Consider the following 19,588-nt stretch of genomic DNA (forward strand, 5'->3'; position numbering starts at 1 on the left):
TTGCAGCACGGGGCGGCTGCCCAAAGCTCGGCCAGCGCGAAGCTACGGGAGTGAGGAGTCCACTCCCTCTCTTCTTCCGCTTGTCATCTTTGGTCACAGCGCCACCTCATGGTTTACCAAAGCTTTGAGAGAGGATTTATTCTTCATGGACAAAGAATCAGAGTCCTACCTCTTCCTTGCGCCTTGAAGGGTGCTTATCGAAAACTAAAGAGAGGGAGAAAGCGTACTTTTCAGGTCCTCGTGCCATCTGCGCTCTTCCTTGTTCTCGGAGGACCTGGACTCTATGGTCAGTGACGAAGAGGGGACGTTTATTCTGTCGGCGCCTGCGCGTTGCGAAGTGGTTTCGCATGCGCGGTAGGGTTGAGCGAAGCGCACGCTGAGAAGCGACGGCTGCTGCGAGTGGGTCACTGCTCTCTCTCCGATTACAGAGCGCGGTCAGGGACCCCACTACGGGACTCTCACAGATACCTCAGGTGAACAGTCCTTTAGATCGGTTTCTCGAACAGCTCGCTCGCGTAGTGTCCAGTACGTGGGTGGGCGAGAGCGGGTAGGCCCCGGGCTCACTCCTCTCCCGTCCCGGCGCGAAAAGTGTCTGGACACCACCGCCACCACTCGCGGGCTTCGTGGCCGGCTTTCCGTGTTGCGGAGGTGCCTTTGTAGGAGCGGAGGAATCTCGTGAAGGAAAGTGGGCCAGGGGACTCTACGGCCTCTTCAGTGTAATAGTTTAACGTGAGGATGCGTTGAGGTGGGGCGCCTCGGGAGAACGCAGTGACACCCCCGCCCCGGGACGCTCAGCGCTTGGCTCTTTCCGGGCTGGAGAATTCCGCCTTATTTTTTTTACTTTCGGCCCCGGGAAGTACCACTTCTCAGGGGAAACCGGGGAGGATGGCACCTCAAGGGACTAGTAGGATGGGTCACAGTGTTTGCGAGAGCTGGGTTATAAAGGGTCCATGAGTAGTTTATTCATTTGATCGTTTATTTTTAAAAAATTAAGCTCTGGCTACCTTATCGTCCGAGGTGTGCATTTCTGTAAAATGAGTCACCCTTTGGGCTAAAACACGCTGTTAAAGAGTTTAATAGGCTTCCTGTCGGTTTGCCGTATTTCAGCACCGATGAGAACAGAATTACAGACGTACACGCTGTGGTCTTACAGTTAAGTAAAACTAAAACATAAGGTACGGGAATTTTAGGGTTCGGACGTATTCAGCCTGAGGTCCCTTTTATTATCTCTCATACTTAAGGTACCTGAATTTTCATTAAACAAGAAACATTGTTTCCTGTAGAAAACGTGTAGCAGAGAAGTCTTGTATTTTTTCATTCGAAGTTGTTATTCGAGGAAAAAACTTGTGAGTCTGTCTTTGAACAGTTTGGGAATTACTTCTACTTACAGAGCTGTACCGCCACTTCTCAGTTCATCTGATGCCAGATAACTGATGCGCAAAAGATCTTAGAGATGCACGGTGATGTTGGTAGATATTGGTGCTTCCTTTTTCAACTACAGTGAGATAATTTAAAGCTTTATTTTCTGTAGCACTTCTACATTAAAAACTAGCATTTAGAGAGCGTATATTAGAGTCTAGTTATTTCTAACACATAATACATTTCCCTTTGAAAAGGAATGGGGACTTCCTATATCCATGCACTGATTTAAGAAGAAATCCTACCTGCCAGTTGGCCAGGCAAAATCACTGACAGTGCAGGGCATCTGAAATTAGCTTAGAGTGCAGTGAATATTTTCTGAAAGATGGATGTTCTTTAACAAAGCACATATGGTACCGTAGTGCTGTGACATAGGTTCTGTGTGTCAAAGACACTCTGAATTTAATGTCATGGGCCTCGTTTTAGCTCGTGTTCTAATACTTGTTAAGCGTTTGTCCTTAAGAAAGTCACTTAGTGTTTCTGTTCCTTGGTTCCCTGTTACTCGATTGCACCACTATGTCCTTTCATAATACTTTATATTGCAGTTATTTATTACTTTGTTTCCTACTCCAAACTTAAGCTCTTTAGTTAAGACCCTTAACTGTTTTATAGATAGTGCTTATTACATAGTAGATACTGCAAAAGTAATTATCGAAGTTACAAAATGGCAATAATACTTTCTTTGCCTTTTTTATATTTATATACAGATATCATATTTGTATAGCACATTACACTTTTAAATGTTTTTACATGTTTCTTTTTTAAGATTTTATTTATTTAATTTTAGACAGGGGAAGGGAGGGAGAAAGGAAGAGAAACACCAATGCATGGTTGCCTCTCGCGGGCCTCCTACTGGAGACCTGGCCTGCAATCCAGGTGTGTGCCCTGATGGGGAATCAAACCAGTGACCCTTTGGTTCACTGGCTGGCAGACAATCCACAGAGCCACACCAGCCAGGGCATTTTTACATGTATTTTATCTCATTTGATACTTTCCACAAATCTTTCTGGTTGGGTGGCCCAGACTAGAAACTACACGTATGGAAAATACGTTTCCCAAGCAACTACAGTTGCTTACTTACTAGTGAGTAAGATAGTAAGGACTGGTACATTTAACAACTGCTGCTGAAGTTCACTGTGCTACTTACTTAACCTAAGGATTTATTTGAGGGCCAAATAAAATAAGGCAATATGCTTTGAAAATTACATAAATTTTATGGCACCATTTTTCCATGGTTGGGGGTGGGGTAGGGGGACAGGAGGCTGAGCCCAAGTGGTAATTCAGGCCTGGGGAACCACTGTAAATACAGATGAAGTTTCTCTGGCTTGCCTGGCACTCACCTCCTGTGGTGCAGACCCAATTCCTAACAGGCCACTGACACCTACCAGTCGGTGGCTAGGGAGTTGGGGACCCCTGAATAAAGGACTGATAGATAATGGAGTTTGAGGCCTCTCTTTTCCTGGCTGATTCTTTTTAAAGTTATTGTAATTATCAGCATAAATATGGAGATACGTTCAAAATCTATGAACCAGTATTGCAGGTTCTTTGTGAAATGCACTCTTTTTGTACTTACCAGCTACTTACTATTTTTACTGTGAGTAACATGTTTACCATCAGCAGTATTCCTTTATTTTCCCTATATATTGCAGAGAGACTTGAACCTCCTAAAGCTGTAGCATTCATATGTCCCTTCAGGATTCTTTTACATTATTACCTATGTTCTTTAACCATCAAATTAAGCCTTGCTTTCCGAAAATTATCAGCTTTACTATTTGAAGAAACTTGATAAGTAAATGTGGTTAGCACGTGTTAAAAAAGTTATTAAGACTATTTTACAGTTTCATGACATTTTATTTTGATACCCAGTTCAAAGATTTTTAGCTCTCAAATTTTAGTAATTTATATACAGATATTTGACAACAGTTGCCCCAGCTCACCCCCCAAAGGAGCCCTCCTTAAAACTGAAATGACCTGATCAGCTGTTTTCTTGTTGAGTAATTCTGGCCTTTGAATGTCTACTTCCCTTTATTTGTTAAATCCCTGTTTTGTCAAGCTACAAGAGAATTACATCTCCAGCTATTATCAGTGTGCTACTTTTTGTTGTTAAACAGGATAGCTTAGTACTGAAAGTTTTCATTCATCTGTAGTATGTGCTTCAGTACTGAATATATTAATGTTGCTCTTTGTTTAAAATGTTTCTGATGTATTTATCAATAATGTTGAGAGAAAATACTGCCTGATGAATAAGCAGAGACTATGGATCCAAACTTCATAGGTTCAAATCCTGACACCATCACTTGGTAGTAGTAGTATATCACAGAACAAGTTGTTTAACCTGTGCTTCAGTTTTTTCATCTATAAAAGGGGAAGGACTAGGGAGAAAGTGATATCTCGGGGAGCTAGGCAGTGGCCAGATAGTATAGGACCCTGTAGGTAGGGGGAAGGTGTATTTCAACCAATGGGAAGCCTCTGGGAAGATACACGAGGGTGCACTGAGCAGTTCTCTGACTGCACTGCAGCAGAACACCCACGTTCTGTGAGCTGGATGTGAATGCTCAGTCTTTAAGATCATGCAATGGCAGGCTTATTTCCCAATCATTAAGAAAAAAATAAGTTAGTGATTTTCACAAATTTTTCATGGTCACTTAGGTCCTATAAGTTCAGCCTGTCTTCTGAACTTTGATAAGGGTAAACAGGTTAGCAGAAAAATATGAAAATCATCAACTATGATTAGTTTTAGAGCTTCCATGTAAAATTATATTTCTGCTCATGGGATGATTTCAGGCTTGTGGGTCATAAAAGGGATGGTACTAAAAGTAGGTTGGGTAGATCAAAGGGAATAGTTTTAAATGCATTTAATGCTTGGAAATTAAAAGAATCGTGAACTTTATAGTTCACGATCTATAAAGCTATTCCCAAGATTGGGTATTGGTCTTCAACAAAAGAGAAGAGTATCTGGGAGTGCTGGAAAAAGTAGAAGTTAGAAATTATGGAAAGTGTGAATTAAAGTTTGTTTTAAAAGGAAAAAATGGAGTATGATACATGATAGTAAATTTAATATCTTTTGTGATTATAGACTTAGTTTATGTCCTGGCATGGATGTTATAATTTTGGCTATAATAAATTATAGCGTTATATTATTTGTTTAGGGTTAAGTTTAATAAGATTCTTCCCTTTTTATGTAGTGGGTAGTAGCATATACAGTCTTAGCTGATTTGCAGAAAGAATAACTTTAGAATTGGCTGATAGGTTTATAATAGTAGTGATGCTTCCCATAATTTGTTGTTGTTGTTTTTAAGCTTTTATTTTTAAAGAGAGGGGAAGGAAAGGAGAAAGAGAGGGAGAGAACATTTGTGTGAGAAAGAAACATGGATAGGTTACCTCTCTCACGCCCCCAACCGGGAACCTAGCCTGCAACCCAGAAATGTGCCCTGATCTGGGAATCGAACTTGTGACTACCCTTTTTGCAGGATGATGCCCAACACATGGAGCCACACCAGTCAGGGCCATTTGTTACAAAGCAGTAGTATTAAAATAGTATTTTAGTCTTGAGGTGTTTGTACATTTATTCCTTGGATCTCAGAGTACTTTATAGATTGTCATTATTTTGTATGATTCCTCTGAAACCGATGACAGAGAATCACCCAAGACTTATAAAAATGTGGACAAAATAAAACTTAAAGCTTGGTTCCTAGACATCATCTGTTTTCTGATACCATTTAAGAAGTTTAAAGAAGTGAGAAGACTAACAACTTACAGTGGCAAAATGTGGAAAATTGACTGACAGTTCTTTATTTTTCACCTTAACTGAGCACTTACGTGGTTCTTTTGTTTAAATTGCAGAATGCCAGGTCTGAGTTGTAGATTTTATCAACACAAATTTCCTGAGGTGGAAGATGTAGTGATGGTGAATGTAAGATCCATTGCTGAAATGGGGGCTTACGTCAGCCTGCTGGAATACAACAATATTGAAGGCATGATTCTTCTTAGTGAGTTGTCCAGGAGGCGTATTCGTTCCATAAACAAACTCATCCGAATTGGCAGGAATGAATGTGTGGTTGTCATTAGAGTGGACAAAGAAAAAGGTAAGTGAGAAGAATATCTAAAATACGGGGTGGGGCAAAAGTAGGTTTACAGTTGTATGTGACATACTTTATTCTTGCATTATTATTTATTACTTTCCATGCAAACAGCTGTACCTCTGCTTTTCCCCTACCCTGTATAAATTTCAGATTTAAAATGTTTTTTTATAAAATGTATTTTTATAAATTGCCTACTGCAGTAAAAAAAAAACAACCCTCCATTTATACATTCTTACATACAGTTATTAGAGAAGGATGCTAGTTAGCCATCTAAGCAAAATCTCTTTAAGTTAGTAATTTAATTAGTATATCCCAAGGCTCATTTTTATGGGTCAAAAACTTAAATTCCCAGAGGAATTTTCCATTTAATATTTTTAGGCCTTGGTAAATAAACAGTTTGTAAGTTTTACCTTAACACCATTCTGTGTAGCATAGTGAAATCTCTAGTCATCCTGCCCAGGACATGAGTCATCCTTTTGTCCAGCGTATCCACGCTGTATACACTACCTACCCATTAGATACTTAGCAGCCATCTCAGTTATCAGATTGACCATCAAGGTATTGCAGTGCTTGTATTCAGGTAACCCGTATTTTACTAACTTACAAAGTACAAAGTAGTGATGCTGGCAATTCAGATATGCCAAAGAAAAGCCATTAAGTGCATCTGTTAAATGAAAAGGTATATATATGTAGGAGGGAAATGGTATATATAGGATTTGGTACTATCTGCTGTTTCAGGCATCCACTGTGGTCTTGATATGTATGCTCTATGGATGAGAGGGGAGTACTATGTTCCTTAAACTTAGTAAATTTTCATATCAGTGCCCCAGAACAACCTAGATTGGTGTCTTATCTTGTATTTCTTCCTTATATATAATTTAAGTGCAAATTTCCACTTGCAATCAGAAAAATGTTATATTTATGTGTAAAAATAATTTCCATAGCTTAGTTATTTGTACAGTATTAAACAATGTAATACTGTTTGTACAGTATTAAAAGCAGGAAATAATCAGAAGCATGGTAAAATAAATCATGAATATTCTGATGTGAAAAGATGAGCAGAGTAAGATAAGGAAAAAAAGGAAAGTGCAGAAGATCCTTTGGAGAGGATCCATTTCTGATACTAGGAGATTAGGTCCACCGGAAAAACCCTTAAAAATAACAGCTATAAACCCTAAATAAATATTAAAAAAAAAAAACTAAAGACAATGGGAATGATCAAAAGCAGGGTGAAAGTGAAAGAAGGAAGTAATTGTGTTAGGGAAGATCTGCAGCTTTTTCTCTGAATGCCTGTCACAGACATCTTCAAGCAGGACAGTTAAAATTGTAGTGGAAACCTGCAGTCTTAATGGCTTGAGAACCAGAGGTGAAAGTTCTGGACAACCAAAGCAGTTGGCAGGTAGTTACAGAGATCACAGAAAGGAGAGACACAGGGAGAACCCTTAAATTTATACGCAACTCCCTGACCAGTGTGGCTTGGTTGGGCATCAAGGTTGTCATTTGATTCCCAGTCTTGACACGTGCCCAGATTCCAGGTTTGGTCCTTGGTCCAGGTGCATATGAGAGGCAACTGATTGATGTTTTTCACATCTATGTTTCTCTTTCTCTCTTCTTTCTTTCCCTCTCCCTAAAAATAAGTAAGATCTTCTAAAAAAATTAACTTACATATAAATTATACTCAAATCTCTGGCTGACCTCTGAAATACTAATACACAGGTTGGACTGCAAGCGACCCAACAGGGTAAAATTCTAAACAGATTTCATTTGCTTTCCACCTGGAAGACAGAACTTAGAGTTTTGAACCCAGACAAATTAACTGCCTGCTAAAACAAAATCAGTATCATACTTAAGGGGACAATAAAGGAATTCAGAGTCTGTCACATATCACAATGTTCATGATACAGTCTAAATTTGCCAAACATTTGAAGAAACTGAAAAATATGACCCATGCAGAAGAGAAAGGACAATCAATGATGACTGACTGTGAGATGACCCTTATGTTGAAATTAGCAAGTAAGCATTTTAAGGCAGGTATTATAACTGCTCAAGGATATTAAGTAAGTATGTTTATAATGAACAAAATGAAATCTCTGTAGAGAAATTAGAAACTCTCAGCAAAAAGAAATAATAACTTCTACAAATCAAAAGTGTAATATCTAAAAAATTCACTGGATGGCTTACAGATTGAAGATGAAAGGAGGCTCAGTGAAAGGTGATAGTTCACTTTTAAAAGAACCAATCTGAAGAAGGGGGGGAGAAAACCAGTCAAATATCAAAAGCCCTATTCCAAAAGAAAAGGAGAGAAAGGGCAGGAAATATATTTGAAGAAATCGTGACCAACAATTTCCTGTATTTGTTAAAAACATGTAAATTTATAAATTGGAGAAGCTCAGCAAACCTCAAAGATAAATACTAGATCGCATCTAGGCACACAAGACTTGAAAAACATAAAGAGCAAATCTTGAAAACAGCCAAAGAAAACGACACATTATTTACAAAGGAAGACTAGTACAAATTACTGTGGCATCCTCATTAGAAATTATGGAGGTCCGACCATTGAAAGACATCTTTGAAGCACTCAAAGAAAAACTGCCAAACCAGAAGTCTGTATCTAAAGAAAATATATGACAGTGAAGATCAAATAGGACCTTTTCAGGTAAATAGAAACTAAGGTTTTGTTTTGTTTTGTTTTGTTTTGTTCTGTTTTTTTACCAAATAGGCCTGCATTATCAGAAGTGGTAAAGAAGTTGTTCAGACCAAAGAGGTGTGATACCCAAAATAAAAAATATGTTGGTAAATTTTAAAGACCTTTTTTCCCTCCTAAATTCTTTAGGATACACTTTGCTGCTTACTTCATTTTGTACCAGCAGGTTTTTAATTTATGCAGGTGACTGATGACATGGAGAGGCCAATGCCATTGAAAGAAGAGTTTTATTACTTAAGTTTTCCAGGAGATGGGGACATACTCGTGTCATGCAGACCCATTTGAGGAAGTACCAGATTTGGTCAAGAGGCAGAAGGAGTAAGGGGAAAGCCAGAGCCTTTATTAAGATTTCCAAGGAAAGGGTAGATGGAGTAAACAGTTTAGGGTTGGCTAGTTTGAATAGTTTGGGGAGGCCTTGGGGCATCAGATCTGTTCCTGGTGGTCTGGTACCTTGGCTCTGGGCTGATCTAGGGCAGGAGGAATGTTGACTTTGTGTGTGAAGCTTTGATGAGGAGATAGTTGGAGGTGTGGGCTTTGGATTGGTTAGTTTGCATGTGAAAAACTCCACTTGAGCCCTGTGCTCTCACTAAGAATCAACCAGCCCTGGGAGGGGGCTTTTCTTCTCACCCAGCCAACCTGGCCACAAATATCAATGCACCAATGCAGCTCAGATGAACAGAAGAGCCTCTGGGACTTCCCAGACCCACTCTTTTGTCCACATGTGTGATTATACTACTGACATGCTACAGCAGGACAAGTTGATCACATCTACTAATCCCGTATGGTAGCACCCTTGATGATCAGAGTGGCCCCAGAGAATCCCCAGCCAGACCCTTTATCCACTTGGATGATTTCATCATGAGCTTCATACCACAGAATCCAGCAGGTCCCACAATGTGGAAGAAACACCAAAAATGCACCTCTTGCATGCACACACAGCATGAACAGTTGGAGGCTCTGCTTTCCTTCACCATGTTTCCAGACAAAAATCTCCAGAAGGAACTTGCTTTGAAACCCAGCCTACCAGAGTCAGCAGTAAAGGCTTGGTTTAGGGATTGGTGAGTCAAACTGAAGCAGCAGCAGCAGCAGCAAAAACAGCTGTCACCAAAGCAACCAAACCAGATTCTTCCAGCCAAGAATATGCCCATGTCACCCACAACATCAACCAGTCCTTATTCTTTTTCCTGTATGTTTCGGGTTTCTATAGTTCACTCCACCTCATGGGGCTCTGTCTTATCGCCGAGAGTCCCACAAGTGATGTCCAAATGCAGGCTCCTCAGTTAGAAAGGCTAGTACCCTCAGTTCCTGCTTTTTACTCTAACACCTGTGACATAGCCCAAGTCTTGAAACTTAAGTTTTCCTGATGAGGATGAAATATCCAACTCTTCTTTCTACTGTCTATATCAGTCTCACCCATAGGCCCCAGCTAGAAGAATAGGGTTCTTCTCTTAACGTATTTGCTGCTGAAGCTGTAGGTCTGTCTCCTGGGCATACCTCATCCAGTATGACAAGCTGAGGCTTTGCAACCTACAGTCTAAGAGACAACCTGGAATTTCTGAACCTCTCCAATGTGGTTGACCTTGGATTTCTGTGATCAAAGTACTAATACCAGAGTGTATAGGGGAAGAAAGAGAGAATACAGAAAACATAGTTTATACAGTTGACCCTATGATGCCTGAATGCCAAACAATCTTTTGACCAGCTTTCATTTGAGTAATTGAAAACTTATTAGTTCCCTCCAACGAGGTAATAGAGAATATACGATTACATGATAATAAAGATACATTTCTGAAAAATTTTTTTCTCATCTTGTGCAGTATTTTGTTGATAGGATTTTAGTGGAGAGTAAGTACAGGTATACCAACCAGACAGCTGGTTGTGAAAAATTGCCACAGTGGTATACTGGCATCTGGACAGAGATTTTTTTTTTTTTTTTTCAAAAATTTTTCATGCAGGATACATTGATTTGTCAAAAAGAAGAGTTTCTCCAGAGGAAGCAATCAAATGTGAAGATAAATTCACCAAATCCAAAACTGTAAGTTCATTTATTTTTAAGATTTTATTTATTTTTAAAGGGGAAGGGAGAAAGGGAAGGAGAGAAATATCAGTGTGTGGTTGCCTCTCGCATGCCCCCCACTAGGGACCTGGCCCACAACTCAGGCATGTGCCCTGAGAATCAAAGTCGTGACCCTTTGGTTCGCAGGCTGGTGCTCAATTCACTGAGCCAGACCAGCCAGGGCTGTAAGTTGATTTTTGAGTCATATTAATCCAATATTTAATGTGCAAGTCATGTTCCTGGCAAAAAATTAAAATTAAAAAACTTACATTTTCTGTAAGTGTATATCCATTTCCAGTTATGTATTACATAGAAAATGATTTAAAGACTTAATTTCAAAAGAGCGTGACTACAGTGTTTTATCTCATGGTATTACTACCTTAAAGTATTACTTATGATCTAACATTCTCAAAGCAGTATTGGATGTTAGTGTTTTTAAGCTATTTTAAGAATAAATTATCTGTGGTTTCAGTTGATTTGGCTTGTCATTACATATGGTGATGGCATTGTTGACTTGTCAACATGAGTTACTGACTCATGGTAGAGTTGGTTGACTTTCGTCCCTCTTCTGGAATAAGGGTCACAGAGTCAACCAGCTGATGTTGTATATTAAGAATGAGTAGGGATTATAAAGTGTTTGTAAATCTAGGAAAGCAAGGTAGGGGTCTATTACTAGTTTGGGGTTTGTTTATTGGTTTGTTTTTCCCTAGTTATTTTTTTTCTTTTTTCTTTTGTTGTTGCTGATGCTGCTTTTTTGCTATAATTTCCTACTTCCCCACAGTAAGCATAAATAAAGCAAGGACAGCCATTTCTGCTTTCATCTTCTGCCTGCATTGTTCTGTTCTCTGGTCTTGTTTAGATTATCCTTCATTCCCTGGACCTGCAGTTCTGGATGGCACTGTTTCCATTGTTTCTCATTCGTTTGCCTTTCTCTTGTGTCTTTTTCTCTTCTGCCATGTGTTTCTGCCCTTAAGATAAAATGCCAAGAAAACAGTGTTTAAATGGAAAGGTTTTTTTGTTTTTTTTTTAAATCTTGCTTAACCCTAGGTGAAACAATAAAAATCTGAACGCCATCAGACCATTGCCAGATTTTCCCTTTGTTTTACTGATGTGTTTACTATCACTGCATTGTGCTTTACACATTCAAAAGCACTATCACTAAAATCCTTTTTTAATAAACGTGGGGCCTTGCCGCTCAGTATAGTCTGTGGACCAGCAGCATTGGCATCAGCTGATTGCTCATTAGAAGTGTGGGATCTCAAGTCCTAACACATTTGAGAAACACTGCTGTTGGAAACTTCCATTTTGTTTTGTCAGCGGGGTATAAGATGACTCTATTAGTAGACCTTACCAGGACAGAGTGAATAGCCAATGTTAGTACCTTTTCTCGCTCAATTCTTGTGTGTAATTAACATGAAAATCTCCTTTCTTATACTTTCTCTCCTTTAAGCCCTTTTATTTTTTGGAGATTAGAAAGAATTTTGGCAGCAGTGGGTGAGACTGAAGGATAACTTAAATTATAACAGAGCAAAAGAAATACTAAAATCTCAATCTTGGTTCCATGTTCTCATATGGAGTGGTAGTAATAATACCTTGTGGGTTTTTTTTTCCCTAAAGTTATTTTTTTCTCTTTTCTTTTGTTGTTGCTGATGATGCTATTTTTGCTATGATTTCCTACTTCCCCACAGTAAGCATTTGTTTAACAGGATTCATATAATACACAAATTTTAGCATTCATATAAAGCATTTGTATAATGGTTTCCTTTTGTAGTTTGCATCCATATATGTTTGATATGTGTAAGCGCTCCATATGGTTTAAAAAGGAGAGAGATACAGGATCTCCCTTTTCCGAATGAGGAGACAAATTCAGAGAGGTTATTCTGTGTTAAAGACTTAATCTTGGTGTTAGGACTATTTCTATGCTATTTATACTTGTTATACCCAGTTGAGTAAAGTGTAAAAATATTTATTTAATAGCTCTCTTACCTTTGAATTGTTGAGCCCTTCATTTTGTCTCTAGGTTTACAGCATTCTCCGTCACGTTGCTGAGGTGTTAGAGTACACCAAGGATGAGCAGCTGGAAAGCCTGTTCCAGAGGACTGCCTGGGTCTTTGATGACAAGTACAAGAGACCCGGATACGGTGCCTATGATGCATTTAAGCATGCAGTCTCGTAAGCACGTCTTGTTGGCTCTGCTTCTGCCTTCATATCACAGCTGCCGGTTGGGTCTAGCATGCAGACTGAGAGCCTGACATGTACTAGTACAACATCAATGTGTTAAGTCCCTGCCAAATTTAGATTACAGTGTTTCAGTATAAAAGTCTCATCATGTGGGCCAATCCTATATAGCCAAGCCTATACAATTTCTTATATCAGTTACATAGTTGCATAAACTATATAGTTTCATCTTATACTACTCCCTTATCCATTTCCTTCTCCTACTTTTTTTTTATTGTCCTAGATGACTTTAGGGCCAATATGGATGTCTCATCTAGAACTGTGACCTCTTGTTTTCTTTTCCTCACGATTCGTCAGCGCTTTAGCCCTTCAGCTCTTCAGCCCATGCTACCTTAGCCAGTTTTCCAGATGGCTTCACCCTGGATCTGCTGTCACCAGGATTTGCTCTACCTCCAAAACCTGTAATTCATACATTAATTATTTTTTTGCACCACAGCCTCCTCTCCTTCCAGCTCCCCTATAGTTAGTCCCACTCTGTGTCTTCATAAGTCTTATATTAGGCTCTGATTCCAAATCTTTTTTTTTTCTTCCTCTTCTTTTCACTCCTGCCTGCCTTCTCTTTCTTACTCAGCATAGGTACACCATGATCCATCATTTCAGCAGCTTTCTTGCCAGTATCATGAGCTTTTGCCTTGTTTTTCCTTCTGTTACATCAGCCCTGGAGTGGTGTTCCTGCCTTTTGTACACTTGTAGACTGCTGGGTGCTGCCAGGAAAAACCAGTCTTGAGGGTTGGTATCCTACATAGTCATGGTCTCGGCCTCAGTTGGCTTTCACTGCTGCCCCGCATTCTCGCTGCTCCTGGTCACTTCCTCCTCACAGTCCCAGAGTGGCTGTTTCAGGGCTTCTCCATGCTCTTCCCTCACCTGGTACACTCACTACCTATTTTATAAAGAAAACAGAAGCCACTGTGCTGCGCACGATCTCCTCTACTTCCTTCCACCATCTCAGCTGTCCTTACCTCCTTCCTGCACTCCTGTAACACTGGAGTTCGTACCCTTCCTGCTCTCAAACAGTCCTAGCATCTGTGCCCAGCTACTGCTCACAGACCTCTTTCCCTCTGTCATTCATTCCCTCTTTTAGGTCTTCAGTCTTTTCCTTAATTGGTTTTGCTATAGAAGCGTAAAAATATGTTCTGATTTCTCCCATTTACACCAGAGAACAAAACTTCTCAATCTTTTCTCTACTTTGTCCTGAGCAAGCACTGTGTCCTCTCTTTTTAATAGCCAGACTCCCTCAGTTCTCTCTACTTCTGTACCTCCCACTCCTTCCTAAATGTTAATGCTCCACCAGCAGCTCCGCACTACACAGAGGATACTTTCCCAGCCTCTGTGCTGCCAGGTGGTAATGGTCTCTCAGCCCTGGCGAGTGGCGCCTGGGACCGTTCGAGCTGACTCATTCAGTTCTCCAGATCCCTTCTGGTTTACCTCCAAATGTAATTTTTTTCATATCATGTTGTCAAAGAGATGAAAATAGTATTAATTATAGTAGCTAATATTTATATAATTCTCACAACAACTTCTAAGTTCTATTAATCCCTATCTTATAGATGAGGAAATTGAGGTAAAGAGTCAATAGTTTGTCCAAGTTGACACAGCAAACAGTAGAGCCAGGATTCAAACCCGGGCATTCTGGTTTCATCCAGAGTTTATGCTATTAGCCATTAAGCTCTGCTTCATATTTCTGTCCTCCCTGACTACAGTCCATCACTCCTCGGTCAGTATGTCTCTCACCTTGGCTTGCTGTCGTCATCTGGCCCCAGCTGACCCCTGTCTTCCATCTCCAGCAGTCCCTCCATTACCTACCGCTCAGCCTTGGCGTGTTACTCCCTTTCCCTTAACTTTCTTCTCATGTCATCAGTCACGTAGCAGCTGTCCAGATTTAAGGAATACTAATTCTTTGCCACATATGCTTCATATTTTTTTAATGAAAAATACAGTTTCTAAGATTGTTGGAAATAATGTTTTACCCTTCCCAATCCATTTACCTCATTTATCAGTGGTAACCACTGTTCTCAAACTAGTATGTGTCATTACAGTTTCTGTTTTTATGGTTTTAATAGATACGGGTATTCAGAAAGTATGTATAGAATTATTTCTTTGTATTTAAAATTTTTATCAATTTATGTTTCTGTACCTTGAATATTTACTCATAAGGCTATTATTAAATACAATTCCTTCAAATTGATAGATGTCTGCCTACTTCATGTTAGTTTCTATGTAGCATTTTATTGTAAGAATATGCTTCATCTGTTCCTGTGTTAAGAGGTGTTTAGGTGATCCCACCTGACCCCTCCCCCCATTTTTTAAACAGTGCTGTGATGCACACTGCTGTACATGTCTGTGTGTGTGCACACTTGGGAGTTCTGAATACCTAGGATAGGCATAGAATTGTTTGGTCACAGGATTTAATTATATGCATCTTTAAATTTACTCAGTTTTGCCAAAATACTCTCCAAATTAATTCTATATTTATATTGCCTCTAGCAATTGTATAAGCATCCCTATTTTTCTTTGTCCTCACCAACATTTAGTATATGTCTCAGATTTTTGTTCCTCTTGTCAAACCTGATGGATGTACAATAGTATCTTGTTTTGATTTACATTCTGTTGATTGTTTGTGAACATAACAGCTTTTTATGTTTATTGACCATTAATATCTCTTCTATGAGATGAAACATCTGTTTATCTCACCTGCCATTGTCTGTTGGTTTGTCTTTTGCTGTGTAGGTAGTAGTAGTTGAATGAAAGTTCTCTCAACCCAAATCATTTTGCCTTTCATTCCCTAACCTATGCTTTATAAGTCTGGTGCTCAACCACACCATTTTTTTAATACATCATACCTTTCTTTAAACGATTCTGCCTTTGCTTGTTAAAATTCTGTTATTCTTGTAGTCATTTCATTTCTCATTTGTCAACATGACATTGACTAACACCCTGGTCCCTGTCTTGTGGCACTTAGGAAGTCAGATGAAATGCCACTTTGTCCACAAAGCCCTTGCTGACCCACTCACTGGAAGTAGTACCTTTCTCTCCTAATTCCCACACATGCACTTTTAGTTTTTAATTTATTCCATGCTTTCGTTCTTTTCAAGTTAGATTGTAAGCTCTTTGAAGCAGAGACTACTAATTACATTAAAGTGCTTAATTATAGTGGGTGTCAGGTGTCTTGAGAGAGAGACATTTTGAAAGTCTTAGCCAGCTCTCTAGTTTGTCTTTTAGTAACACTTAGGTTTTTTCTACTTGTCATATATTACTAAATGCTGCATTATCTCATTTAATACTATAATTCAGTACAATGCACTGTTTTCATCTTCATAATACAGGTTTGGGAAGGCCTAAAGACACATAGTTATCAATCGGCAAAGCTACAATTTGAACTCTAATTCTGACACTGTTCTCACACAGTAATCTCTTTGGTATTTCAGTTGTTAGTAAAGTAACTTTGACCTCTTTTTTCTTCTTTTTTTAAAATCAGAGACCCATCTATTTTGGATAGTTTAGATTTGAATGAAGACGAACGGGAAGTGCTCATTAACAATATTAACAGGCGTTTGACCCCACAGGCTGTCAAAATTCGAGCAGGTTGGTTTTTTAAATGATGTTAAAAGATTTTCCATATATCAGTAAACCTGTTAAATAGTCTTAATGAAGAATACTATATCAACATCTGTAAGTTTTTCTAAGTGCATATTTTTCATAAGAAAAGTTTAAGAACTTAAAGTATCTTGCTGAATTATCATAAAATGTATATATTGACACAGGTTAACCTTAAGTCAGCCCTTTTTTTAAGGAGGTGGTTATTTCATTTAGTGCATAGTTTAAAATAACAGTACAGTAATGTACTCCCATGTCTCTGGATTAACCACTGTTAATAGTTTAGAATATATTCTTTTACACATTTTTCCCTATGTTCATATACTGTATAGGAGTGTCTGCTGTTTATATTCAGGTATAACTTTTTGTTTTACAAAGATGAGGTTATCCTGTGCGCAATTTCCTCCAACTAGCTTTTCCCACTTAGTGTATTAACAGGCTGCCCTTCTGTGTAGAACATAGGGATCTTTTCCATTCTTTTTAATGGCTAGGTAATAGTCTATACACTGATAAACTTTAATTTAACCTGTGCGCTCTTGGAAGAACATTTAGGTTGTGCCAATTTTATTACCATAAAATCACTGTAAATATACTTGTCCATTTCTATAGTGTTCTCTGAGGCACGTTCTTAAAAGTAAAACTGCTGGGTCAAAGTGAGTACAATTTCCAAACTGTTCTCAACAATTTGCAATTATTGTTTCACTCAGTTTTAAAAACACTCTTTCTTTTCTCCATTTTACAAGTAAGAAACTGAGGGTGCCAAAAAGTTGGAATTATGATTTTAACCCAGGCATAGCCAGAATTAAAGGTGTTTATTAAATGTGTCTGGAGTTTTCATCATTCAGGGACTTGATGTGGATGAGAGAATATAATTTCAGGTAGCTTTAATGAGGAAAGTTAATAGCTGGGATTGGTTTCTAATTGAAAGGATGAAAAACGCTGCCATGAGTGTCTGAATATCATCTGCCACATCTCTGATTTCTTTTATGCCTTTAAATATTTTTGCCATAGTTTGCTGTAAACTCTTGCATTTTATAATTTTAGATATTGAAGTGGCATGCTACGGTTACGAAGGCATTGATGCTGTAAAAGAAGCCCTGCGGGCAGGTTTGAACTGTTCTACAGAGACTATGCCCATCAAGGTGAGTGGGCAGTTTCCACCCTCCCTGTAGAAATCCCTGCCAGAGCCAAATCACATTTTGTAATGATCATGTTTCATAACAAGTGTTACAAAAAGTGGTTCTTGGTGATATTCTAGGGGACGTTGTAGCTGCTCTTCCTGTCACAGTGGATAGAGAATCCAGTGGTGTTCAGTGCAAAGGGCTCCTTTACACTAAGACTTCAAGACCCATAATGCTCAGTCTTGAAGAAAGGCAACATATTCTCTCATATTCATACACAGCTTTTAGGAGGCTTGTTCTGAATCTTTCATTAGCAAGAAAATTAACTGAATGGTTATTATTTAGAATCTCTTAGAAGGATTTCTTCTGTCAGTGTAGTTCAGAACCAGATTGGGATTTTTATTTGTTTAAAGACATTATTCATTATGCTGATGATGGCTATAGTTAGTGTAGCTACCAAAGACACCCAGAAGTTATCATTCTTCAATATTTCAGTGAATTTGATTAGATTATAGTGTCAGTAGCCTCTGCTGCATTAACAAACTAACCCAAATTGCTGATTATAAAATTGGGAGTTAAGTTTTGGGGTGATTTGTGAAGGTGGCAGGTTAGCAAAACAATTCTTGAACCATCCTCATAGTTGTGTTTCTATAGGTGTACTCCTAATTGAATTTTTATCTTTTTCCTTAGATTAATCTCATAGCTCCTCCCCGGTACGTGATGACTACAACGACCCTGGAGAGGACAGAAGGCCTCTCCGTTCTCAATCAAGCCATGGCTGTTATTAAAGAAAAGATTGAAGAAAAGAGGGGTGTCTTCAATGTTCAAATGGAGGTGAGACCAAGTTTGGTTTTGCCTCATTCTTAAAATTTTTTAAGAAATTTAAAACATACGAAGATCTGTATTCTAAACTCTTAAAAACGGGATCATTTAGGGTTACAACTCTGCTAAGCATAAAATATCTATTGACTCAGAGAGTTCCTAAAAGGATTTCTTACAAGTAAAGAAGAACTGTTATGGGACGGTTACCGAGAACTGTGGTCACAGGTGTTGTTGGGGATCCTGTTGTGTCATTTATCTCTCTCCCCCACACCCCTACCAAGGAAGTAACAGACAGTAAAAGTTAGTGATTGATTATTGTCAGAATTTAATGTGAAATACTTAAAATTTGATCTCACAATTAGAAATGAGTAGTTGCCCATATTCTCAACAAGAATAAAACCTAATTTTCGTATGTATATGTTACATACATATTTATATAACAATTCCTTCTGTGGAAAAGATAGTAAATAGTTTATTTTAAACCTAGAAAATGCATTTTTATAGGACCTCTTTTGGGTTTGAAGGATATATATAGCCACTCAGAGTATTATCCTATATTTTCAGTTTTAGCTTATAAAAATAAGAGGAAATAATATTTGATTTTAATATACACATATTTCTTTTTTCTGTGTTGTATTCTCATAAATTTCTTCCATTTTTGATCTAATGAAATTCATTAGTGGTATGTTGGCATGCAAAAGTGAATAGATGTGGTAGAGTTGTTAGAAAAGTGTTTCGTTAAGAGTTAAAATACTAGGCAATAGTAGTATTGAAATTGAATTTTGTGTACAATTTAACTATTTCGCTTTGCAATTACGCCTCCGCTTCCACAGCCCAAAGTGGTCACAGATACAGATGAAACCGAACTTGCGCGGCAGCTGGAAAGGCTCGAGAGAGAAAATGCAGAAGTGGATGGAGATGACGACGCAGAAGAAATGGAAGCCAAAGCTGAAGATTAACGTTGCGGGAAACAGTCCAGTTTAAGGAACACAAAACAGCCCTTCCTGGCTATAAACCCTGGACTTACAAGTTTTCCGGTATTGAAAACTTCAAAGTTGAACATTTTTTTATTTCCAAGTATTTAAATGTTCTAATAGACCAAAACGTGAAATGCCCTCCTAAAATGTCAGCTGTTTCACACAGTAGCTCCAACACATTGAGCATTTTTAAGCTAAGAATAGTCATAAAATTGGGTTTTCTTTCTGATGTCTCCAGACTGACACCCTTTTGTGGTTCAGTGCCTCCATGTAATTTACCAGGGGCACCCAAAGCAAATAGTCCCAACCTTTCTATATTATTGTATCAAGCAAACATTAAATAAATTTCTGGGATATTTAATTAATAGGCTTCTTCCTTCTTGTCACCAGTTAACAGCATTATGATGACTAAGACCCTAATTTTCTTCCTTTCAGTCTAGATGTGGAAATACAAGGGCAAGTGTTCAAAGAATTTATATGGCAGATCCTTTTATTAGGAGGGTTTAGAGGAAATAATTTTAACTTTAACCACAGTGATAGTTGACGGATTATGTCAGTTGTGTGACTTTCACTGT

At 38.5% G+C, this 19,588-nt stretch overlaps 1 protein-coding gene and 1 pseudogene across 1 annotated transcript; both read left to right on the forward strand.

Moving 5' to 3' along the window:
• The first annotated feature begins 54 nt into the window (after positions 1 to 54).
• Positions 55 to 19,374, forward strand: EIF2S1 (eukaryotic translation initiation factor 2 subunit alpha). Its single transcript, XM_037125933.2, has 8 exons — positions 55 to 473; positions 5,263 to 5,504; positions 10,161 to 10,240; positions 12,282 to 12,433; positions 15,975 to 16,081; positions 17,138 to 17,235; positions 17,905 to 18,048; positions 18,870 to 19,374. Exons 2-8 carry the CDS (start codon positions 5,264 to 5,266, stop codon positions 18,993 to 18,995), a joined length of 948 nt encoding a protein of 315 aa, XP_036981828.1. The 5' UTR covers positions 55 to 473; position 5,263; the 3' UTR covers positions 18,996 to 19,374.
• On the forward strand, positions 8,238 to 10,154 carry LOC128628583 (arginine-fifty homeobox-like; annotated as a pseudogene).
• Positions 19,375 to 19,588: the final 214 nt, after the last annotated feature.

The sequence above is a fragment of the Artibeus jamaicensis genome, unplaced genomic scaffold (assembly GCF_021234435.1).
Source record: "Artibeus jamaicensis isolate MK-2021 breed Jamaican fruit bat unplaced genomic scaffold, CSHL_Jam_final contig_851, whole genome shotgun sequence".
Lineage (NCBI taxonomy): Eukaryota > Metazoa > Chordata > Mammalia > Chiroptera > Phyllostomidae > Artibeus > Artibeus jamaicensis.

Coding starts and splice junctions, on each gene's coding strand:
- EIF2S1 (XM_037125933.2), top strand. CDS start 5,264: ATGCCAGGTCTGAGTTGTAGATTTTATCAACACAAATTTCCTGAGGTG. Junction 17,236..17,904: donor CAGAGACTATGCCCATCAAG/GTGAGTGGGCAG, acceptor CTTTTTCCTTAG/ATTAATCTCATAGCTCCTCC. Junction 18,049..18,869: donor TCTTCAATGTTCAAATGGAG/GTGAGACCAAGT, acceptor CCGCTTCCACAG/CCCAAAGTGGTCACAGATAC.